The sequence below is a fragment of the Phalacrocorax aristotelis genome, chromosome 7 (assembly GCF_949628215.1).
Source record: "Phalacrocorax aristotelis chromosome 7, bGulAri2.1, whole genome shotgun sequence".
Lineage (NCBI taxonomy): Eukaryota > Metazoa > Chordata > Aves > Suliformes > Phalacrocoracidae > Phalacrocorax > Phalacrocorax aristotelis.
The window spans coordinates 55734160-55759592 of record NC_134282.1 but is presented as its reverse complement, the minus strand read 5'-3'; the positions used below and the strand labels follow the sequence as shown (position 1 = coordinate 55759592).

Sequence of the window (25433 nt, the reverse complement as noted above, 5' to 3'; positions counted from 1 at the left end):
GAGGGTCCAGGTGATTAGAAACCATTAGTTATGCAATGCAATGAAATATAAAACTCTGCTACACTGACTCTACTGGTAGAAATCCTGTGCTGTTCTGACCATGAAGTTCTCTGCTATGCTAATCATAACATTGTTAAGAAAACACCCAAACTTTAATGGTGACTACAACTTAATGCTATCATCATTCTGCCAAGGATCCCTTAAACAAGCTGGCTGTCTGGCCCCGTAGTGTCAGGTGATGAAGGTTGTCAACTACACCTTCCATTCAGTCATAAGAGGAATCCTTAGGGGCAACAGTTCCTTATGACAGTATCTTTCCCTTTTCTCAAGGCACTCAGAGTTATATTTCTTCCTCTACAGGAGACAGAATCCCTATTGCTGCAGGAGAGCTTTACTCCTAGGGCACACTGGCATTAGTCACATTCTAGAAATTATTAATCCTACAATTTATACGCAACTAGAGATGGCTCCCAGGAGCAGAAAATGTTTTCCTGTGTTGGCACAATCCCTGGCAGAGCCGCAATGAGATATCTCTGTACAAGTCATGATGAACAACTCTGCTTTTGCGGCTCATACTTACACGCAAAGACTCAGAAAGAAATGCTCCATGATGTAGTTGTGCTGTAAAGGTGCATTTTAATCTTGTCTGCAGAGGCTGGGGCATTATATGACACACTGGGGACTACTGGCTCTGGGGGGAAAGCAGAGGTCCATGCCAGATCCTGAAAGCAGACTGCTGAAAGCTCTCTCAGGTACCAGCCCCTGGGCAAGGGCAGTTTGGGTGTTGGTATCAAGCCCTGGGAACGGATCTTATGATGTTTGGGGCCCTGGGGTAGGATCTGGGGATGTTTGGAAGTGGGGACTAGAGACCCCGAGGCAGGGATTGGGGTATTCCAGGAGCCTGGGGTCAGGCTTATAGGTCTCTGGGGGCACTCAGGCAGGGTCTGGTGGCCGGTCAGAGTTTTGGGGTGGTGTTTGCTGTCTCTGGGGGTCATGAGGACACTGTAGAGCCATAGCAAGTTCAGTACAAGGCCTGTAGGAGGCCAGGCCGGGTGCAGGCACATCTCAGAGGGCCTTGCAGTTTACCCTACCCAAATCAAAAGACATTTCTGTTAATTAAGAATAAGATGCCTTCAAAGGCTGAGTTGCACTCATCCTACTACAGTGGGGCTAGAGCATCGTAGGAGGCGTGGGTCCCTTGGGGTGCTACATGGCCACACGGAGGTCCCCTGGGGTGTGGCGGGGTAAGCAGCACCATCAGGAGGTCCACACCTCCGCCTTACCTGTCTCATGTCAGCCGTTATGTGTCCTCACAGCATGGCCATCCCCTCAGGCACAAGAAAGGCCAGGACTAACTTGCGGAAGAGTTGGGAGACCAATGGAGTCACAGTGGTTGCCCTGGTGCTGGTGCAGCCTAACCATGCCTACCGGTGGTGGTGCCTGCTGCTGCAACACTGTGCCCAGGGACCCGTCCCATGCTCGTGGCTGCTGTCTGCAGTCAGGTGGTAACACAATGCCCATGGGGACAACTGACTTTTTATTTAGATGTGAGTTACAAAGGCAAATTTAACCAGGAAAGAAAAAGGACACATTTTGTACCTGTAGCTTCTCCCATGGTAAATACAGTGGTGTAAGAGTACGCAAAGCTAAACCATCAGCAAATTATAAAATACATCTAATTAAATGCTGAGATTGGACCTTTTAATAGAGCTTTTCCTTTAAAAAAAAAAAACAAACAACAAAAAACCAAACCCCAAATCACCCTCCATGGTTCCATACTGTTGCTCAGCTAAAATGAGTAGACTCTTTACCATTTTAAAAATTATTTTCAAAGAACCGATTTGTTGGCTTTTGTTTCAGTTTGGGCCAAAACCATGTTTTTTTCAATAGGTATAGACAACCAGGGAATTATCGTATAGCACATAGTAAGGATGCTTTCCCCACTGGTAGTACAGGCCTCTAACACCTCATGATCTTGTCCCTGAATCCTAGATGGGTTACAGCTGGAATTTATTTGGCATTGAAAAGTATTGAAATAACTAATTTAAAAAAAAAAAATTAAAAAAAAAAAAAGGTGGGGGCAGATGATCAATCCCTGTGGCTCGGGAGCTTGCAGAGTACAGCTGCATTTTTCCTAAAAATCATTTTAGAATGGTCTACCATTATTCTCATCATCCCCAAATCAAAGGAGATCTTTTTCAGTCCTTCTACAATACAGCAAATTCAGAGGCAGAAAAAAACCCCAACTCAACAAAAAAAACCCCACAACAACCACAAAAGAACCAAGGCAAGACCTTTATCCCAGTTCAGACCTCTTCGTCAGATTTCAGTGGAAATCCAGTTCTGAGGTATCTGTGCTTCAGATGATCTGCACCACAAAAGATCTTTCTTGGGTTTGGTAAGTAACTTTTGTTATTGGGTTGGACCATGCATGCACCAACATGAAAATATATTTAAATACAGTCTAGACACCAGCAGGTTGAAATGAATATTTGCTTCCAAGAGGACTGCAGAAAAGTTATCCAAAGGGATGTAGCCATTTCAAATATTACAAGTGTCTTTTTCATGAGAAAAAAAATCTAAGCTGAAATAACTAGCTCAGTGTAGATCAGAGAGAGAGTAAAGCAGTTCAGTTAAACTCAGTAATCTGAATGAACAACGCAAGTGACCTATGAACAACTGGAAGTTTGCAATTAAGAGACACGTCCCTTTTTTAAAAAAGAGTTTAAAAAATTGGCGGGGGCAGAGAGCTGGAACAACCAATGAATTTAAAGGTCAGTTTTTGTTTTTTGGTGGTTTGTTTTTTTTTTTTTTTTTTTCTTTTTAAAGAGCCTCTCCATTTTTCTTCGCTATTACAGAACAGCCAGCACCACCACCATGGTAAAAAAAACCCAACAAAACCAGAGCAGTAGAAGAAATGGTATCTTGAGTATAGCTAGAAAAATTTACCTTTTTAAAAGCTAACCTATTTAAGATAGTCTTCTTTCCTTTGACAAATCTGCAGGTAGAGCCTAACATTTATTGCATCAGATACACATATATATAGAACATTGCTCTAAACTGGAAAAAAGTTATTTCCAAATGCTTTGCAAGCAACATCAAAAGTTAACACACCTCAAGAAATTTAAGTTTCCCTCCCCTTCTGTAAGCACTAGTAAATACATTCCATGGTCCCTCTATTTAAGGGTCCATCTGTAAATTATTACAGTGTGAGAAACAAATCAAGAAAAATGAGACACTGAAGCTGTTCTATGTGGCTATAGTACATAATAATCACAAATAGTTCAGCAACCATTTATGATGCTTACTGATTCCCCAGACCATAGTAGTTCTATCTTGGGAACAGGCCGCTGCCACCACCACAAGCTCGCAAACAAATGGGTAACCTGGACCTTGACCATTTTTTATTTTGGTCATTGCTGTTCGGGAATAATTGGAGCCCAAAATACACTCTGAACCCTTTCTTGCTTTCAGGAAGAGGCAAACCAACCATTGTACAGTGTTGGCTTTTGCTTTGCACAGATCAACAAGAATGCAAGCCTCACGAAGCACACAATTAGGCAAATAAAGCATCCAGATGCCCTAAGTACACTCTTAACATTAGTCTAACCCCCAGTGCCATGTAAAAATACATTCTAAATTAACTGCATTTCAGGGACCTTGAAAGTTGATGATAAAGGTCATAAATAAACGAGACACCAACTCCCTGCAGACTCAGTCAGGGTTGTCAAATCACAAGAGGTTCTTAGTCCCTCTTCATCATACATTTGATATGCTGTGCTAAAATATGAGCATATACTGATACATAGCTATGTCATTAAAAGTCATACGTGCAGGTTTCTATTCACCTCCCCTTTTACAGACTTGCTGGCAGAGATCGGTTACTTCCCATAAAATTTCTTATTCAGAAGGAAAATCAGAAGGTTGACATTCACTTTTGCTCTGTCGAACAACTTCATGACAGCAACGCCTTCATACTGCAGCTGCAAAAGATCCTGCCAAAAAGAATACCTTTAGGAGCGAGGAATCCTCAAGAGTTTATAGAGAGTATACAAGACCCTGTGTTACAATAGGTTTTTGAGGAACATCTATCACAAAGTACATGGCATAAGACAGAACAAACAAGAGACTCATTAAAGATCCACTCGTACTACATGAAAAATAAAGTCACTGTAAGGCTTTTAAGATCTTAATTTTTCAATCTGTGTTTATTAAAACAGAAAATTATGAAAAAGGGCAGAAATAGAAGACCATTCTAAGAAAGCCAAATTTCAGATCTAGCCATCCCCAGGCTTCTCATTTGCACAGTAGCCTTAAGGTTGTTGTAATGTTTAGAAACAGTCTCCTATGTGCCCAACTACATTATGTGCCCATGAAACATTAGAACGTTCCAGAGCATCGCTTTCTAAAAATCTTAGTTGCTGCAGGTCTCAGTGAGGTGCTTTAGAGCACTGCAGTCTAGGGCAGGCAAAGAAATGGCATTTCTGTCACGACTCCATACACAAAGGCGATTCAGTCTCGCGGACGTTTATGTAGGCTGTATTTCTAGTCACACTTTCCTCTTGTCGGCGATGCACCCGGGAGCAGCAGGACTCCCTGCACTGATTTATCTCAGCAATTAATTTCTTTTAGCTAGCCCACTCTTGAACAATATGTATTGGAGAAGGTGTCCAGGTAGGGCTACTGCAGGGAAATGTGCGCACTGCAAAATCCAGATCTGGCTCCTGCAGCTGTCCAGCCTGGGTGACGCTGGAGTAAACTATCATAAAGCTATTTCTGCTGCTTTCTGTAAAAATTTCGGCAATGGCAACACAAGACTTTTTAACTGATGCCACTGTTAATGCTATACTTGGATGACCAATGGCAGTTCCCTCATTGCAGTCCTCTCAGAACATCTGCTTTTTCTGCAAAGCAGTGCTACAAAGGCACACCACACCCAAGCCCAGCTGACCACTGCCACTGACTCCCAGTCTCTCTGCTCTAGCAGGAAGTTATTGGAAATGCATGCGTTCCTTTTGTGTGTGTACCTATAAGTGTAACTAAAAACACAGACTGACATTAAGCTTCCATTAGGTAAAGAAACAAAAGTAGTCCGAATCCCCCATTTGCATTGAATCTGTTTCACCTGCAAAAAATGGGTTGTTTTTGAGAGCATTTTTCAGACTCTTCAGGCAGAAAACATGTTATTACTATTTTGATGAAAAGTCTGGCAAGTGGAACTTACAGGCCACTGTTGAATAGGACAGTTCTTACCTGGTAATGTAACATGAAGGTTTCCATCTGTACGCCCATGAATTTTGCTTTTACCTCAAAATCTCCCACTTCTTCTGTTGGACTGATTTCAAATATCACATTTTTAAACCTATGAAATTTGAGAAATGAAAAACCACGGTCATTACTGGGCATGTAATTGCTACTGAAACAGGGAGAGAATATACGAGATAAAAAGCTGAAGATAAATTTCTAAGAATTCTATATCCCCGTTTGGAATGAGACCGTAAAAGCCAACCAGACTCAATGCAACAATGAATGGAATCCTAACAGATTCTACGTCCGGTAGGTCACACCTTCACACAAGCACAGTAAGAAATACGGTAATTTAGCCTGTACAGTCTAAACAGTCCACTTTAATGCTTTAATCCATACCTCATTTAGTGCACAAAGTACAAAATAGCATTCCGGGTTGAAAAAAAAAGAATTCTAGTAACACACGGCTTCTCTGTATACCACCTAAGATATACCAAGTTCTTAAGGTTAGCAAACAGCAGCTGGATAAACTCAAGCTAGCGTTAAGTTGATTTTTCAACAGTGAGAGCTATTAACCATAGAAGCAATTCACCCAAGGAGGTACACTTCCGTGACTGTGGGGGTGACAGGGAAGGGTGGGTGGGAAGAGGATGCCTTGAATGGGTTAAATCCCTATACACTTCCCAAAGACCTGCTTCGCTTCAACCAGAGAGAGAACTGAAAGGTGGTCACCATGCCAAAGTTTGTTGGCGCTAGGGTTGCCAGCCTAGATTCCCGAAACAGTTTCTTCAGCTTTAATAGCTAACTCTACCAACAATGGTAAATTCCAAGAACAAAAACCACAAGACAACTGTCACAATCTCAAACATATGTCACAGCTTCTGGTCCTCAACTGATAGCACCTAGACTAGTTCAAAGAAAGAGACAAGAATTCAACATACCCGTTTTCTTCTTCCTCTGTGAAGGTTATTCAGCTCTAAAGAGTTTTAAAAAGATACTCACTGGTTACCTTGGAGGTCCTCGATCTCTAAAAGGACTCCCTTCTCATGAAGTCGAGCTGCTGTGTATTTTAGAGAAATCTTTTTGCTGTTTTTGCCTTTCATCTCTCGGGGTTTCTTAGAGACTCTGAAAAAAAAAAAAAAACCAACCAAAAACCCCAACAAAATGATCAGTCAAATGAATCATAAAATGTCCTGAGTTGGAAGGGACCCACAAGGATCATTGAAACCAACTCATGTTCCTGCACAGGACAGCACCAAAATTCACACATGTCTGAGGGCACTGTACAAACACTTATCAAATATTGTCAGGCTTGGCGCCGTGACCACCTCCCTGAGCAACCTGTTCCAGTGTTCCGCCACCCTCTGAGTGAAGAGCCTTTTCCTAATATCCAACCTAAAGCTCCCCTGGCACATCTTCCTGCCATTCCCTCGGGTCTTATCATTGGTTGTCAGAGAGAAGAGGTCAGCACCTGCCCCTCTTCTTCCCCTTGTGAGGAAGCTGCAGACCACCATGAGGTCTGCCCTCAGTCTCCTCTTCTCCAGACTGAACAAACCAAGTGACTTTAGCCGCTCCTCGTAGAGCTCCCCCCACTAAACCCTTCACCAACTTCGTGGCCCTCCTCTGGACACCTTCCAACAGCCCTGTATCCCTAATACACTGTGGCACCCCAAACTGCACACAGTACTCAAGGTGAGGCCGCACCAGTGCGGAGCAGAGTGGGACGATCACCTTCCTCAACCAGCCAGCAACACAGTGCCTGATGCCCCCCAAGATACGGCCGGCCCACGGTTGTGCTAGGACAAACCGCAGATGTTCAACTGGCCATTAAAGAGATTATGGACAGCAAGCATTTAATCCTATTTGGATGAGGGGATATAACCAGTACAGCTTATCGACTGTGACTAATGCAGCTGATAGATGATGTATTTCTACTAGTGAGTTTATCTACAAAGCACTTGTAGCTCAGATCAGATCTTTGATTTTGTACTACTTACTAATAACTCTTACACTACAGAAGAAAAAAAAAACCAAACAAAACCCAAAACATAACCACGTGGTACTCCCTAGAAAGCTGTACCATCTGTCACTAGGCAAAAGGTGATCTGGCGACAAGCAATATGGAGAAGACTAAAATTACTCTCGAGAACCTTCTTGCCTCAGTTTTCACTGGCAGTTGCTCTTCCCGCATCTCACTGGGGAGGAAGACTCTCCCCCCTGCCCCGGAAAATCTGAATTGCCTTGCACTCCAACAACTGACTCCGTTCGGGGTAAAAAAAGGACAATTTGCGATCAATGCTTTCCTTGCACAAACTATGTTATCTTCATTCTCTGCTCCTAGAAAGGATGACAGGACAGACTGCCCGAGCAGCATATGCATTGCTTGGGCAACCTGCTTCATTCCCATTGCACAACCTACGCTCCCCTCCCCCAGACAGACCAAAATCTTTCTGACCCCAAATTCAGGGCACTGCCCTCTCGCCTTATTTTCCCACCATTGCTGAGACCCTTTCCCTAGAACGATCACTGCAATAAAGAGCCTGGCTGAGGAGCTTTAAGCAGTTGGCATTATGATGATTCTTAGCAACAACCTACTCGTGCATTCTGTAAGAAACACTTCTAGGGCCGTGGCATGGTTCCAAGATACATACTTGCCCTTGCTGGCTAGGTTGTCCAGGCAGGTTTTGATGTAGCTTTTGTAATAATCCACTTGTTCCCCATAAAAAGTAGCTTTGGAGTTCAAGGCACTGTATGTCTGTTGCAGCTTCACCAGCTCCGCCTTTCTTCTCTGACGGTATCTACGTTGATTTCGGATATCCTGCGCCACAGAGAAAGACAGGCAGAGACTTAATAGTCATTCAAGCTCTCCAGTTGCTCAAGCCCAGGGCAGAGAGTATTTAAAACACAGCATCTGATTTTGCTTAGTCTTGCTTCATGCTGCAAGGCAGAGCGCTCAGCTGCACTTGCCCAGTTTAAGTGTCACCACTTATGTGTTGACTATTGTTTGAACTAACCAACCCTACCCATCAGTTCATTTGAAGCTTTTGTTGCTTTCTCAGAATTCAATGCTCTCCTAGTTGCTATGACCAGAGTAGGCACCAACAGTACGTGATCTAAAGGAAGGCAGCAGTTTTCACCACCGCTGGGTAAGAAAGGTTTCTTACAAATCAAGGGCTATAACCGTAGCAGGGCACAGACTTCCTTATCGTTGTTGGTTGACCACCTTTAAGCATACGTTACCCTAACACCCGAACCAAAAATACCGCGCGTTCAGGTCGACTTCTGTTTTAATTTTTGATATATATTAATGACAGTACGATTAATTCTAATTGGATCCCTACAGGTGATTATTTATTCACTGTACATAGACAACATTTCCCAAATAGGTTTTTTGTCAATGTGATAAAATACATTGTCATCGTAGCAATGTAAAACAGTATTAGGTCACTTTTGCAAGCTTTTCTCAGCTCCCCTTTTTATCGTTCAGCTATTCTTGAATGGGTACATTTAAATTAAAAAAATGGTTAGGATGTCTTTAAGTTATGGGCAAAACTTCCCCACGTGAAAAAGTCTGTAGAGGTGCTACTTAAATTAGTGAAAAGAAGCCAAAATGGAAAGATCACATATCAGGACTTCCCCTCCAAGCTACAACACTTTTCCTTAAAGCGCCCAAGATTCTGGCACCACAGTCATGTGAGAAAACACAAACATCCTATAAAAATAAGGACTTCCCAAATGCCAAGAGGTGGAAACGCCATGCAAAAGGTAGGCTTAATGTCTGTAAAGTTGCTACTACAAAACTTACTCCTGAAAACTCGTGCCAGCTTCACAACACTGCAAACTGTGGGAAAACTCCACTATGATTACTAGGAAGCCACTGACTGGCATACCTTTGCAATGTCATTGATTAGTTCCTGGTATTTATTTTTTGCATTCACTGTCCCCAGTTCTGTCAACTTCTTCAGGCCTGTCTTGATCTTATCTTTTTTTTCTTGAAGATTTAAGTTGCCATCTTCCTTTACAGACACAGATTTTTTCATCTTATCGGGAGTTTTAGCATCACGAATGGCCCGTTTCTGCATAGTTCTTTGATGCTCCGCTTCCTAGAAAAAGAAAACAAAAAAATTACAAGGTCATAAGCAGGTCGATTTTAAGGTGACAAAGAACCAGAAACAGATTTTCTGACCTCCAGCAAAACATAGGATAGAGTTTTGTTAGGTCATTCCTGTATTGACTCTAGCAAATCCATGGTTGATGAACACAATCCACATATGGGAACCAGCAGAAGCCTACCTGCTGTTTTTCAAACTGTGTTCTGGTTAAATAGTTTCTACCAACTACTAGAGAAGTAAGATTCACACATGAAATTTATTACCATTATATTCCCCTCCTTGTACCCTGCAGCTTCACTGCGATACATAAATACAGATTCCCAAGTATACCCACAGATATCTACACAGAAGACAGTTTCCTAGTCTAAAAAGGATGCAGGTAAACAACTTCATACTTGCTCTGAGGTAGCTGGAGTTTCCAAGATTTCAGTCAGCGTCTCCCCTGGTTGGAAGCGGATTACATCAACAATTAAACGCTTTGTGCTGTAAAGAAATCAGGGAGAAGAGGAGAAAAAACTTAAAACTGAAAGACCTTCAATACTGTTCCATTCTGCAACAACACCAATGTTACTGATTTACCTTAAGTCAGATCATCACTGGATGTGCTCTTAGATAGTTATAGGCTAGACCAGACCAGAACCCTGAGAAGCACTTTACCTTTTTGACAACGTGTTATCAGAAACCGGTTCCCTGAAAGGTTCATCTACTTAGTAGACTGGATTTGGTCCCCAGTACCCCCTCAAACAGCAAGGATGTTACCCCACATATTCCAAGGCAGCCCCAGTACCGCCATGTGGACTACAGAAGCTGCCGTTCCAAGATGAAAGGTAAAGCAGGTAGCAGCAACGGCAAACTTGTGCAGCCAGAAGAAGTGCATAATATTATTCATCCATAAGTGCACTTCAGTGCTTTCTAACAGGTATCAAAAACCACCTCCACAGGACTATTTTCTTATGTGTACCATAACGGAGCCAAAGCAGATCCCTGACTCCAATATGGTGACAGATAGGGTCACTCCTTGATCTCAGCTGTGATTTAATTGCAGCCAGTATCCACTCGAGGCAATTATGTCCTTGAGCCACACAATAAAACCAAATAGCACCGTCAGTACTTCGCAGTCAGGCTGGAATTATTTCTGGCATCACGCAAAGTGAATCACACACACGCACCTTCCTCATCATCCACAACTTAGATGACTACCGGCACATCTGGTAAATCTTTACTTTTAAAATCAACATCACTTTCTTCTGGCAGGTAAGGAAATACTTATGTATTTTTTGAGAGCCCCAGTTAATTTACAGTTATTTCTGGAGACAAGATTTTCTTCTGGGAGATCACTGGTTCATCTAGGCCAAGTGTAAGCTGACCTGAAGAATTCTGTTGCACTATCTAGCATCTGAGCAGGAATGAATCACTTTGGGTAAATACACATCTGAATGTCAGGTAGCTGCTCTATACATCTCAGCAACAGGGATTTGCTTAAAACTGGCCAAGAGTCAATACTAGCACTAAGTCCTCCGGAATAAAGTCTGGCAAAAATGAAACACCGGACAGTCCCTTCCTCTCTCTCCAATAGGCAATTAAGACCTCTATTTCCCAAAAAGGCTATAAGCCTTCATCTATTAAGAGTCAGATTTGGGAGACAGCAAGTGCAGAGAGAAGGGGACCACAACATAGAGAGGAAAGCTGCAACAGTAAAAACAACCCAAGGAGATATTTTCCGCAGACTGGGGAAAGCTACAGGGAGAGTATTGTAAGGTACCATCGTCTTCCGCTTTGCTAACACGACACATACATCATCTGCTCAAAGGCTAAAGAAGCTAATTCTGCAGGAACCCGCAAAACTTAGTAACAGAGCGTTATTCACATATACTAGACATTTAGTTACTCTGAAAATGTCCATATGTTACATATATTCTATTAAAAACATTTGCACAGGGCGATATACAGGCAACACAAATATTGATTCATTTAAATTTTACATTAATAGACTTCAGAGTTAAGAATTGTGATGAACACTATTATTTAAGATGATCTTCACAAGTTATTCACATGCACACGAATCCAACTGCTGCTGACACACTCGCTCACATCTAAAAGTTTTTCTTTTCTGGTATTTTTCCTCTCCAGAACCATCCAAGATAGACTCTTAGAGAATGTAAAAATCAACAGTGACAAAAAGTAACAAATTTAACAGCCACAGCATTGAAAGGACATGGCTACAAGCGCACTGTATTTGGAGTAACAGTCCCAAGTTTGTTTAAATTACGCGTCGATTCTCTTTTTTTCACATGCAGATTAACTGTGAAGATTCAGGTTCCTTGTTCTCTTGAGAAACATGTTAGGTAGTTACCCCTCACTTACTTCAACAGAATTGTTCTCGCATCCATCTCTGCATTCTCATCACCAGGAACGTCAAATTTATTAGTGAGCGTGAGAGAAACCTCAGTCTTTGCTAGCATTTCCCTGTTGGGGTCGTTAACACTGCCAGACCCTTCCCCTGCCAAGCAAAAAGAGGTTACAGATTAAATCACATTCTTTACGTTCATGACTGCTAGAGCTTTGTGATTTTTCCCTATCTAACAGACCACAGAAAAACCACACTGTTTCCTATACTGTCGAAAGGACACTTCAAAAGCCAACAACAGCTTTAAGAACATTGTCTTGAATGTGTTACAGACCTTTTCCTTCACAAAACTGAGAGAAGGCACCGGCCAGAAAGGCACCACAAAATCACCAGTTCGTATGCCTTAAAGATGTACATGCATTCCACACTGTATCGCAGCATCCCACTCTCTACTGAGAAGAGTAGCTGACCTGCCAAAAATACTTTATAAAACTACGACCATGCCTCTGTGTCTCTGTCCTCATTAGAATTAATTTTCCAAGCTAAGAAGTGAAGCCCTTGTTGGCAACCAAGCTTGTAATCTTCTATTAAACAAAGGAAGCTATCCTGTCAAAAGGAAATTTTCTTGCTCTAGTTGTGTCTGAACTTCCATCTCAACAGTTGTTAGGATGCTTCCCCTCCTGCCCCCCCTTTTTAAAGGGCTGCGGAAAGATTAAACTCTGACATATTAACCACATTGATACGATGCACGCAGGAGAAATGAAAATGGGGAAGGAGGGTAAGGACTTGTTAAACTCAAGGTCTTATCTGAGCGAACCTAGGCTTCTGACGTTCTGTTCTTTGCCAGTGCTCAGAAGAAAACATGCTAGCAATCATTCCTTTAAAAGGTTCCAATCTTTCTCATCAAGTGACTTCAAGATAGGCATTTTGCTGTCAAAGCATCCTCTCCAAAACAACCTGTGTCCGTTCGACACCAACCTGCTCCCCCCACCCCGCCCATCAGATTTCACGCTTCAGATAGCTGCAACATAGAAAGCAAAGAAGGAGAAAGGCTTGCACAACTTTCCAGTGTTATATCGTGAAGCAGCGAACCGTGGCTCAAGTTTTTAGAATACTTTCACAGAATATCAGAGTCGGTTACTTCCCCAGGCAGAAGACAGACGATACAATTCTTAACTTATAGAAAAAACTCTAAAGGAGGAAAAAAGTTAGTTGTCCATATGCCAAAGATCCCTATAGGGACATATGTCATTTAATACGCTTATTACCACACTCTGAAGGGAACCCTACAGATCTCTAGAATGGAGGACAGATGTTTGCAAACAAGCTGGGATGGACGGACACGCACACAGAGAAATGGCTCTAGCGTAGCGGAAGGAAGAACATGTTAAAAATTCTGTCTATCTGCTAGAAACTTCTGGAGTGGAGTGAAGGGGTCAGGAGGAGAAGAGAAAGAATCCCTGTTTTTTTCAGGGTAACAAATTCCACAGTCAGAGAATACACCAGAACATATCTGCTGCTGCTTTTTAGAGTGCGTCCTCCCGAATGACCTGCAATGATTCCTTAGACAGCTTCTTTACTGCACTTAAAATCATTTAAGGCAATATCACATTTCTTAAGTACAATAAACTAGACCACCTATTAAGGACTCAATTGTAGGAACTTCTCCGAGATCGTCCAGTAGCTCATGAATTGGATCATTGTGCTCAGGAGCAATTGCATCTTGATGGTCTAAGAGCAACTAGATGAACAGAAAGAACATTTATGTTGTTAATTGTACATCCTCTTCTAGACGGTAAAATTACATTACTCGGAGCTGTTATCTTCTAGAAAAAGATCTTACTTCGCTGAACTCCAAAGCAGCAATATCAACATTCAAAGCCGTGCCATTATCACATACTCAAATACTTTCAAAAACAAGAAAAATCTTAGAGAAGCCACAGCAAATGACTTAATTCTGCAAATTGACAAGCTCTCGCACACTACAATCAAAAGACAACTTTCAGCCTTGTATTTGGTAACTTTGTGTTTCAGCCAGAAGCAGCATTGTCTTTGTAAGCGCTGCTTATAAGGAGCAACTGTGACCAATGTATACTTACAGTGTGCGTATTGATGATTTCACCAATAGAAATATAAATAACTGGTTTAGTGAGAGTCACCAAGTCAGAATATTCGTCAATATTAAATTTATCCTGCAATTCAGGAACCTCACAGGCAGCCTGGAAAAAACGTCTTCAGAAAAGAGAAGAGAAGAATCAGTGTGACGCAGAGTCACGTGATGTATCAAGAGCGTTAACTCCCCATGATAATCCCAAGTATACTCTCTCTTCTTTAAACTATGGTACATTACACCATACTACAGTTTGTCAGCTTTAGTTTAACACATCAGAAGTAACCTAGTAAATTCGATTATTGATATTGGCCATGTTGACACTGACGCATTTTTAGCATTCACAGGACTGGTCTATGGCTCCTATGACCTTGTTCACACATCCTCCTGTCTCCACTCCAGTAACATCCCTTGCTCCCAGCAATCCCTGGTTTTCTTTCTTTCAAAACACAAGAGGTATCAGATGACGATTCTTGACCAAAAGCTTACTTCAACTATACGAACAGCTAAATGCCAACCTGCTTTATCCCTCAGCACCACTGGGTTTTCATGCGGAGCCAGGGTTCCTGTGGGACTATGTCCGTTCTAGTTGTCCACATCCAAAGTATCACAGTAAACACGTGCAAAAGCAACCTTTATTCTGGAAACTCCTAAGTCAAAATACTCAACTTCGCAATCTCATCAACATACAATGTACTGCTCATCAGTTCCAGATACATATTTTATCTGCCATTGCCACTCATGCTATTGGCAGTCTGGAGTGCAACCTCTTATTTTCAACAGACTGCATATTTGACAGAGATGGAACTTACCATATTCAAAATTTATCATTATCCCTTTCTACTTGCACTGTCACCCTCCGCCAAACTTCGCAACTTGATTAGCTAAGGTGTTCTACCTGAATTTCTGGTATGACTGCAATAGGTATTCATTAATGATGCTTAGGTGCGCATTGTCTCCCATGAACATCTTATTAGATGCAGCATGCTGCAACATCTTTGCAATGGAACCAAGGTTTCTGCGTTGATCTGTGGTCAGCTGACCTCCAGCTGAAAGATCAATGATGTCAAACGCATCTGGTGCGACAATGGCTGGATTCATGTAGCGATAATAGAGTAGGTTGCCAACAATCTGGGAAAAGTTGAGTAGAGAAGAAACACATCAAGAAACAATGGTATAGGACCCAAGTGAATTTTATTGAAACTACTCTGCTGTGCTTTGATAAATTATTTTCTTGTAAGCCAGAGGTCCCTTCCAAGATAAAGGTTCTGCTGTGCTGCTGTATACAAGCACAAACTATCTCAAAGACTCTACAGGGAAAACAAACAAACCAAAAAACCACAAAACAAAACAACAAAACCCCCACCCAACTCATTAAGATGCAACAGGACAGTCAACACACAGGGAAGACTGAGCAATACTAGTCACAGGACAATAGAGCAGCAGATATTCCTATGCATAAAGATTTAAAATTTTAACTTCTAAAAGTGTACAGACAGGAGATATTAAAAGTTACCAATGGACTACTCATATAAGCATGAGACAATCTATCAGGAGAATTAAACGTAATTGAGTTAGTCTAACAGAAGGCAGAGTGATCATGGTATAGAGCAACCCAGTAATGCAGTTTCAATATGGAACAAGAGCTAATTCTGAGAGAAGCGTGCAGAATCGGCCGCCATCTCCATTGAAGCAAAAATGGTGAGGAAGCATGGCACACTAAGGAGCTAAACTGAGGAAACTACTTTCCATTTCTTCTCCAGAGCCCTTTTTTCTTTCAGAATAATTCTTCAATAAGCTAGCAACATTTTCAGGCACAGACTCCCAGTTAAAAGCTAGCGAGAGTAACTGAGAAACCACTTAATCCAGAGGTAAGAAAATCAGAAATACAGAAGGCGAATGGCATTTGATGCTTCGAAATCCAATTTATCTAGTCAAATGTGAGCAGCAATAAAGCTTAAGGAACCAAAAATAAAAATATCACATTATCTATATGCTCACAAATACACTTCTAACCTGTATTTGGCGTTTTGCCAAAAGTAATTCCAGCAATTAAAAGGAATTAACCCAACATGCTGATGCAAAGCCATAGTTCTCACACTGCATGCTCTAGTATTTTCTGATGGTTCACAGAGATTTGCAGAGGGCCAGGTCACTGAATTTTGGCTTCCCCTGCTTGCCACATGACTTAAATGCTCAGAAGAGAACAGGGTCTGAACAAACAGCTGAAAACAGAGAGGAAAAAAAAATCCAGCCGTTGCGGCACGGCCCCAGAAATTATGAACTGCTTTCAGTGAGGTCACGTTTTTGACAACTGTTCCACGCAAGCCCCTGGATTACAACGTGAGATGACAACAGTCAAAGCTGTTTACCACCAGTAATAAGAAAACACATCTGTGAAAGAAACTGTATTAATAACTTTTAAACTTGAGGGGGGAGAAATACAGTGTATTATAAGGGTAGCTTTGTTTGCTTAAAAAAAAGAAAATATCTACAAGTGGTCATTGCACACAACTGCAGTTTGACTTTCACGTGGACAGTTACATTGTTTCCACGAGGATTACTGAAAACCGCAGTTTTCCACCTAAATTTACAGATGGAAGAAATTAATTCACCTGCTTAGAAAGAATCGATGTCTCAGAATGGGAAAGCACAGAACTAGAAGAGAGAAGAAAACAGCATTCAGATTGGTAATTATTTTGTAATGAAGCAGAGGCAGAGAAGTTTAAAGAGACCTTGTCAAGTATTCTAAAGATCCAAACTTTGTTTTATTAACAAGCAAAGCATTCACAGACATAAAGGCCTTCACAATTAGCGAAAGCCATAAAATCCAAGAAATTTCAGTGAAAACCCCAAAGCTATAGTCACCTGATAGTGCCTACTATTGGGATCATTTTAGTTCTCCAGACCTACTGAAATGCAACATACAAAACTGACTAAACACCACGGAAAGTGACTCTCCACGTGTTGATGTCAAAATGTCCTAGAGCATTAGATAGGGGAATTAGGAATATCAGAATTTTGCATACAGACTTTTTAATTTGACATTGTCCCTTTAAAGAAGGAGCAGCTAGCTGTGATCATACCAGCAAAACCAAGGTTTAACTTCTAGGAGAGCAAGAGTACTCCAAGTCAAGAAACCTAAAGGACCAAATGCCTAAGATACCAAAACCAAAACAGAAGCAATAAGATACCTCCTTCTTAACAATGTATTACATCTCAGGCTACGTACATGAAGCTAAAAATCAAAAGCCCAACGTGAAAAATCATCTGTCCACAGAGGTAAATAAATAAGCTTTATATAGGTTTACATGCACTCCTCTCCACACATACACCCGAAGGAGAAGAATGATATGTGCTTGCCACAGTCAGTTTGGCTGACAATGATTTACAAAGGTGTTGACATCCTCACCTTCAGAAGCTCATCCTCGCCAGCATCAGGAAACTTCTCATGCAAGGAGTCTTTTAGTACCTTGGCAATGAAACGCATTCCATAACTTGGAGAGAAAGAAAAGGGACAAATGAGACTGCTGCAAGCACGAACCCACCAACGCCCTCTCAGGGATAATACTGTGGTACACCAGACTCACGGGATTTTGTCCACTGAACTAACAATGGCAGACAGGAACTTGTCTGTCACTGTCCTCATGTTTCTGATTGAGGCATCCAGGCGCGTCCTCACCTCTTCGTGATTTAGAGCTTGTTCAGGTGTAACATCATACGGCAGTTTGCTATTTGAAAAAGTCAAACATGTGAAGGTGAGTATTCCTCAGGCTATTATATTTCAAGAATTTCTAGCTCAACACAGAAACAAGCTTATATTTGCTTGGCTGCCAAGAGCTGTATGTTGCCTTCAGTTAACCTTTCAGACACCAGAAGAGCTGAAGACTTCTTGCTTTTACTTCCTCTATTCTCCCTTGCAACGGCCACTGTGAGAGGCAGCCCAGGTAGCTCAAAACTGTACATTTTTGTCACCACTAGACAAAAATGTGCCATCTGTGACATGTAGAAGTACTTCAGGCTGCAAATAAACTGGTGAAAAAGCAAGCTACACACTTGAATGTTAAGATGATAAAAGCTTTGACCCAAGCCAGAATCTAGAACAGTATCCATAAAATCGATGTAACATACTACTGGTGGGAAGCAGTGCCAAAGGAGTAATTATGTTTTCTCCATCAGCTGAAATTACTGCATGGTCTTCCAGACAGTAAGACAGATAATTCATAAAAGCATCTCCTAAATCTCATGTAAAGGGAAGGAACTGGATACCCATCTTTGCCTGCATTTTTAAGAGGTCCAGAATTTTGAACCAGGCGTACAGCAAGATATATGACTGCAGATGGCTTTGAATGGGGAAACTCACTCATCTGCAGAGTTTTTTCTTTTTCTTTTTTTTGTTTTTAAAGTATGTTTTAAAACAAATAAAAGCCAAACCAAAACACAACGAAGCACCACAATAGAAACCTCAAGTTCTAGCCCATCACATGCACTGGAAGAAACCAGAATGACACAAAACCTTCTAGCACAATCCGGTTGTCATCAGTGGCTGATATTAATTAGAAAGATGTTAGGACTAAAAGAACGGCAGTGTTGTGCTTCTCCTCCAGCAAAAGAGGTTTTGTTGGCTTGCAAATAGTACCTAAGTTTGTACAGGCTATAGATGACTTGAACAGAGACCAATTCCCAAATACTTTTTCTTAGCATTATTTCTTTTAGGTTAGAGGGCACCTCATAGCTAATTATCAAGTCAACATAGGCAAACACCAAAGCACATTTCTTCTTCCATCTCCTAATGGGATTCCCTTTCAGTACACTCTGCACCATCACCAGAACATCATCTTCAGAATTCTCAGATGAAAGCTATCTTGAGGAGATGGAAAAGCCAGTATCAGGTGGAAAGAAGCATGCAGTGAAGCCAAGGATGGTCTGAATTGATTAACCAAGCAGTACAAAGCAGCCAAGAAACGTTTAGAAAACCACAGTAGTAACAGTTCTCATACCTGGCCTCGCCAGTTTGAGACTCCATCTGGTTAACCCAAGACTTGTAAATATCCACCGGATCAGTTTTGATATTGAGTGATTTGTCATCGATGATTTCCTTCACAACCGGTCCCAGGATCTGCCTCAGGGCATTCTGACCACGGGCACCACGGTTGAAACTTACCACCATTTTAATAACAGTAGGATTCCCAGTCACGATTTCCTGTATTTGGTCTACTTTTGATCTGAAGAAGAAAGAATCTACATGAACTATCAGGTACACAAAATTCTGTCGTCTTTAGATACATGTCTTGGCATAAACCAAACTTTTAAAGATCATTACCCTAACGAAACAGATGATGGACTTGTACTAAAATCTCGATATGGCAATTAACTATAACACTGTGTAAGAACAATACTGGAACACTTCAAGAGAGATGAGGCAAGAAACTTATGACTCTTGTTTGGGAATCCCAATGCAACTTGCCAGTATTCATCTCGATGACAATTAATGCAAATCCAACCGTACATTCTATTTGAGAGCACAATTCAAAAATACAAAGGAAACAGAGCAAGTTCTATGTAGAGAAGAAAAAGAACTGTGGATTTATTCCAATATTTAAAATAAGAAAACAAGCAATCGACAACAAAAGCCACTCCTAGTATACTGCTATGTAAAATACAGCGGCAGAGAACAAAGTGTCTACATTTCCCTGGACTACTATTCCAAGCATGAATTGGAATTCAGCAGAACTGCCACCTTGGACTTCCGGAGGGCACACTTTAGCCTGTTTAGGAGACTGATCAACCGAGTCCCTTGGGAGGCACTCCTGAAGGGCAAAGGAGTCCAGGAAGGCTGGACATTCTTCAAGGAGGGAGCCTTAAAGGTGCAACAGCAGGCCACTCCCATGAGCCGAAAGATGAGCCAGTGGGGAAAAAGACTGGCCTGGCTGAACAGGGAGCTTTGGCTGGAACTTGGGGGGGGGGGGGGGGGGGGAGAGAGACAAAAAAACCCAGAAAAAACACCAACATACCAGAGTTTATGACCTTTGGAAGAAGGGGTAGCGAGGTTATGAAGGGAGAAAATTAGAAGGGCCAAAGCCCACCTAGAGCTTAAGCTGGCTACTGCCATAGAAGAGAATAAAAAAAAATACTTCTAGAAATAGGTTAGCAGCAAAAGGAGGGCTAAGGAGACTCTCCAGCCTTTGTTGGGAGCAGGGGGAAACATAGTGACAACGGCTGAGGAAAAGGCTGAGGTACTAAATGCCGCCTTTGCCTCAGTCTTTAATAGTAAGACCAGTTGTTCCTGGTGTACCCGGCACCCTGAGCTGGAAGACAGGGAGCAAAACAGAGCCCCCATAATCCAAGGGGAAATGGTTAGCAACCCACTATACCACCTAGACACACGTGTCTATGGGGCCAGATGAGATCCACCCAAGAGGTACTGACGGGACTGCTCACCAAGCCACTTGCCGTCCTTTACCAGCAATCTTGGCTAACTGGGGAGCTCCCAGCTGACTGGAGATTAGCAAATGTGATGCCCATCTACAAGAAGGGCTGGAAAGAGGATCCAGGGAACCACAGGCCTATCAGCCTGACCTCGGTGCCAGGAAAGGCTATGGAGCAGCTCATCCTGAGCGCCATCACACAGCCCTAGAGAAGCTGGCTGCTCATGACTTGGAGAGGTGTACTCTTGGCCGGGTAAAACACTGGCTGGATGGCCAGGCCCAGAGAGTTGTGGTGATGGAGCTAAATCCAGTTGGCAGCTGGTCACAAGCAGGGTTCCCCAGGGCTCAGTGTTGGGGCCAGTTCTGTTCAATGTCTTCATCAATGATCTGGATGAAGGTATCGAGCGCGCCCTCAGCAAGTTTGCAGGTGTCACTGAGGTGGGCAGGAGTGCTGATCTGCTTGAGGGTAAGGAAGGCTCTGCAGAGGTATCTGGACAGGCTGGATCGATGGGCCGAGGTCAGTTGCATGGGGTTTAACAAGGCCAAGTGCCAGGTCCTGCCATTGGGTCACAACAAGGCCATGCAACGCTACAGGCTTGGGGAAGAATGGCTGGAAAGCTGTGTGGCGGTGAAGGACCCGGGGGTGCTGGTTGACAGCCAGCTGAACATGAGCCAGCAGTGTGCCCAGGTAGCCAAGAAGGCCAACAGCATCCTGGCTTGTACAAGCAATACTGTGGCCAGCAGGAGTAGGGAAGTAAGTGCTCGTGGCCCCGTACTTGGTACTGGTGAGGCTGCACCCTGAATACTGTGTTCAGTTTTGGGCCCCTCAGGACAAGAAGGACATTGAGGTACTGGAGCGTGGGCAAAGAAGAGTAGCGAAGCTGGTGAAGGGTCTAGAGAACAAGTCTGATGAGGAGCGGCTGAGAGAACCGGGGTTGTTCAGTCCGGAGAAGAGGAGGCTGAGGGGAGACCTTACCGCTTCCTACAGCTACCTGAAAGGAGGTTGTAGCGAGGTGGGTGTTGGTCTCTTCTCGTAAGTAGTGAGCGATAGCATGAGAAGAAATGGCTTCAGGCTGCGCCAGGGGAGGTTTAGATTGGATATTAGGAAATACTAATGAGAGAGCTGTCAGGGATAGGAACAGGCTGCCCAGGGAAGTCATTGAGATGCCATCCCTGGAGATATTTAAAAGGCGTTTGGATGCGGTGCTTAGGCAAGTGGCTTAGTGGTGAACTGGCAGTCTTAGGTGTACGATTGGACTCGATGATTTTAAAGGTCTTTTACAACCTATGCAATTCTGTGTGTATATTTCTGTGTGTAAGCTGTGCAGCTCTGCATTGTAAAAAACCAAAAGTCATGTAACACTGAGCTCCTAAGGCCCAAGTGATCAAACAAAACATGCCTGAGGACAGCCAGAGTCCCTAACAAGGCCAGTAAATAGAAATGCCTCCTACACCACAGTCTCTTGGCTTCAGCCTCCTCCTCAGCTTTTGGGAATCCAGAGGGCTTAGCATTAGCTCCCTCCCTGGCTTGTAAAGCCCAAGTTTGCAGTTTGTTGGAGGTCTTTATAACCAGACACTGGAGAATTGAGATTAGACTGTATTTCAGGATGATTTTGCATCAGATTAGAAGTCACTGCCGCTTTGAGCAGTGAAATCTTGACTGAAGTGAAAAGCCTTCATCCTCAATGGACATGCTTGACCCTTCCTTTATAGGCTACGTTAAGAACAGATATGAAATAGGAAGAGGACAACGAAGGAACAGTTTAGCTTTATCTGCATATTATCATGGGACATAACGTGAAAATTGCCTCAATTAAAGAAACGGCGAAAACTCATTCAACAGCAAGAATGTGCCATATGCTATCACGTACTTGATCTCTTCCTGCAACGCTGTTTGGAAAAGCCGCAACAACAGGTATTCCTCTCTTTGATTGGATGCATAGTTATACAGCGTGAAGATGACAGAATCCATGAACTTTGTGGATTTGTTTTGAGGCATCTGAAAAATCAGCTTGGCCAAGTAGGTTGGGTTTGTCTATAACAACAAGGAAAATTACTCTGTGTGCCTGTCCACACAGGCCAGTGTCACTAAGAACTACGGTGACTCAAAACTACAATGCATAAGCAAAGATGTATAAGCATCTATGACCCAAGGTTACTGAGCAGTGTTAGAAGCTGCCTACCTGAAGTAAGTAGAACAGATGCTGATAAGCTTCCAGCTTCTCCCTCTTCTCTTTGCTCAAAGCTTTCAAACCTCCCTTTTGTTTGTTCAGCATCATCATGTCAGAGAGCTGTTCCTTGTTCTTCTTGGTAAGTTTTTTGCTGTGAGAAACAACATCCTGGAAAGAAAGAATAGGGACATATTCCACTCTAAGTACTTTATAACAGGCAATATCAGAACACAATTGCATCTGAGAGACCACTTCTCTTGTACATGGAAAGGCAGGGTCAAGGTATGCCTGGGGCTATTAAAGTGAAGCATTATTTCCTACGGCAGCAATTTCTCTGACTGGAAGTACGTGTTCTGCTTTGTCCCTGACTTCCTGAATTTGTCCGAAACCCTAGAAGGGTTACTCACTCTTGGCAGCAATAACTATCAGAGCTGCTAGCATCCTGAAGATGCTTGGCAATGTCTTCCTTTTTAAATTGGGCTTGAGACTCAAAAATCCTATTTCATACTCAGCTAGCTCACTACCTCTACATACTCCAAACAACAATGGTGCTTTTCCTTGCAGGCACCAGCCCGAAAGCCAAAGCCTCCTCCCGAGATCCATTTCACTACACCAATTTATATTTTTACACTCGGAGGAGCCTAGTGTCATGCCATCCAGGACCAAATGAAAAGCTGACGAGAACTTCAGCTCTAAGAAAAGGCAACGCTGTATCAGCAAGGGATTTTTTTTGTGTGTGAAATTAATCACATCAGCCAAGTGATAGAGGAGGCCTCCATTAACCAACAAACACCAAGTGGCACAAGCATGTCTCCTGCTTCTGAACTCACCCCCCTCGCTGCAAGCTTGCGGCATGTCATTTGTTTAATCACAAAGGAGAAACAAAACAGAGTCTCAAAGACTTCAAACAGACAATCTGCTGCATTCATTAGGTCAAGATAGTCTGGTGTTTCTTTGTCTTTTTTAGCATCAGGTCGCCAGGAGCAAACCATGCTAACTACCACTGGGCTCAGTTCAATCTGTAGCTGGTCTCCCATCAGCACATTTCCTACCTGCAATGTAATTTTGTTTTTCACTAGCAGCCCAATTTTTATGTCCATGAGATTGAGGTCATTTTCCAGTTGCTGATTGGATCGGATCAAGGTTACAACTTCCTCACGCAGTTTCATCAGCTCAAGCTCCTCCTGAAAATCTTGGTCACTCTGATCGAGCAAGTGGACAAATTTCCGAACCACAGCCATAGGTGGGTTTTCAGCATTAACTAAAAATAGGCAAGAAAACATCAGGGGATGGGAAACAGAAGTAAAAACATACCTTACCTATGTTTAAACAGAACATCAAGAAGCAGCCAGAATCAAGTCAGCACCACTATGTCTAAACAGCTTCTGACATTTTTGATTTCTTGCTTTGATTAAATCACGAGAGAACCAAACAGTAAAGAATGACGTCAATATCAGCCTAGGGTAGTCCACATCACCAAAGTTAACTGCAAAGCTATGGTTCTATTTTTCAGCAGCAAAAGCAACAGCTGGAATTTTTCCTTAAGTTCTTTAAGCTGAGGTTCCTTCAGTTCTTGAAGTGGAAGCTTTCCTTTGGCCTCAAGAAGGACCTACTCTCCACACTGCCCTACCAACTTCACCCCAATCACCCTTCAAAACCGTCTTGATGTTATAGATCACACTAGCAGCATCTCTTGAAAAGAGAGATTCAAGGCACATCAGTTTTATCCTCTTGGAAATACTTACTGAGGGTTTTGTAGTCTTCTCGTGCTTTGTTTGCTCGGATAAAGGCTTGAATTTTTATAACATCATTTATCTAGGGTTAAAAAAAAAAAAAAAGGGCACTTGACCTCCTGGAAGGAGTACAAAAGTCAGGTACTGAATTCATTTAACAAGATCGTCTCTTACATGGTTTCTGAAATACTGCAGGCGATCTCTGTAACGTCTTCTGGCTTGATACATCCTCGTCATTGACTGAATCTATAGAAGGGTAACCAAGACACTCAGATAAAAACCTTTCCTACAAAGTTCGCTACCCAAAATGTTTACCAAAGAAGTCAGCAGGGAGCCTTCACTACCTTCACTACTTGGTCCTTTTGTGCTCGCAGGTAATCCAAACGGATTTGATATGCCTTCCTCTGCTTGTAGCCACGCCACTGGGACTGAAAACAGAAAACAGGTGCACTGACTTCACTTTTCTAATTGAAGAAAAGTAATGACAAATCTGAGCTTCTTTCTGCTCCTCAGCTTCCGACTTCCCTTTTGGCCAAGTAAAATGTGAGGGGGACATGCTTATTTTATGAAGAGATAAACAATGTGAAGCATTAACTATTTCACCGACTGTAATCATGAGAGATTTGAAATTACCCTGTGAAGAGACTGGGCCTTCTGAAGCCCAGTTAAAGATCAAGGATATAGCTAAACAGTCAGGATGACAGAAACTGTTCCACACAAGGATCACGCGTTAGATGCTGCTCCTGGCAAGAACAGTGATGTAATATTATAAGGCTTCAGAGCAGACTCACTGCTAACAATACTTGGAACAGAAGCTGGGCAAGGGGTTGGACTACACTTAAAGGGAGAGAGTGTCATTTTAATGAGCTGGGAGTGGTTTTAGGGATTTTGTTGTGGGTTTGGGGTTTTTTTGGTGTGGTTCCCCCCTCCCCGCCCAAATACGCACGCAGAGCATGTGCTGCTTAGGCAGAAAAAAGAACACATATACTTCTCAAATAACAAAGTCGTAATAGTGTGCAAAGAGTCTATTCCATTTGCACACTTATCAGTTACAACATGAGAGAATTATTTTTTTCATTGTTCTCCTGTAAATGCGCCCAACTGCATGCTGAATCATCCCACCATCTCTTTCAGGTCCTCAATCCTCCAAATCCCTGGACAAATCTGAAGAGAAGACTCTTACTCAGGAATACTGAAAACTATGCTGTTTCTCCTCAGTTTATGAGGATTACAGTAGTAATTCATCGCATGGTATTATCACCATAAAGGCATATGACACACTTCA

The 25433-nt window shown here is 42.5% G+C and overlaps 1 protein-coding gene across 1 annotated transcript in view; it reads right to left on the bottom strand.

Moving 5' to 3' along the window:
* Positions 1 to 1520: 1520 nt before the first annotated feature.
* The window catches only part of IQGAP1 (IQ motif containing GTPase activating protein 1), a 74716-nt gene continuing 50803 nt past the window's right edge, over positions 1521 to 25433 (bottom strand). Inside the window, exons 20-38 of the mRNA XM_075100947.1 lie at positions 24493 to 24576; positions 24323 to 24394; positions 24161 to 24230; positions 23468 to 23676; positions 22428 to 22583; positions 22116 to 22279; positions 18817 to 19041; positions 17407 to 17547; positions 17229 to 17313; positions 14715 to 14947; positions 13806 to 13938; positions 13345 to 13447; positions 11724 to 11859; positions 9755 to 9842; positions 9138 to 9350; positions 7899 to 8065; positions 6250 to 6372; positions 5254 to 5362; positions 1521 to 3995 (exon numbers count right to left, since the gene is read on the bottom strand). Of these exons, the coding sequence (XP_074957048.1) occupies positions 3882 to 3995; positions 5254 to 5362; positions 6250 to 6372; positions 7899 to 8065; positions 9138 to 9350; positions 9755 to 9842; positions 11724 to 11859; positions 13345 to 13447; positions 13806 to 13938; positions 14715 to 14947; positions 17229 to 17313; positions 17407 to 17547; positions 18817 to 19041; positions 22116 to 22279; positions 22428 to 22583; positions 23468 to 23676; positions 24161 to 24230; positions 24323 to 24394; positions 24493 to 24576 (2625 nt within the window). The 3' untranslated portion in view covers positions 1521 to 3881. The remainder of the gene's footprint in view (positions 3996 to 5253; positions 5363 to 6249; positions 6373 to 7898; positions 8066 to 9137; positions 9351 to 9754; positions 9843 to 11723; positions 11860 to 13344; positions 13448 to 13805; positions 13939 to 14714; positions 14948 to 17228; positions 17314 to 17406; positions 17548 to 18816; positions 19042 to 22115; positions 22280 to 22427; positions 22584 to 23467; positions 23677 to 24160; positions 24231 to 24322; positions 24395 to 24492; positions 24577 to 25433) is intronic.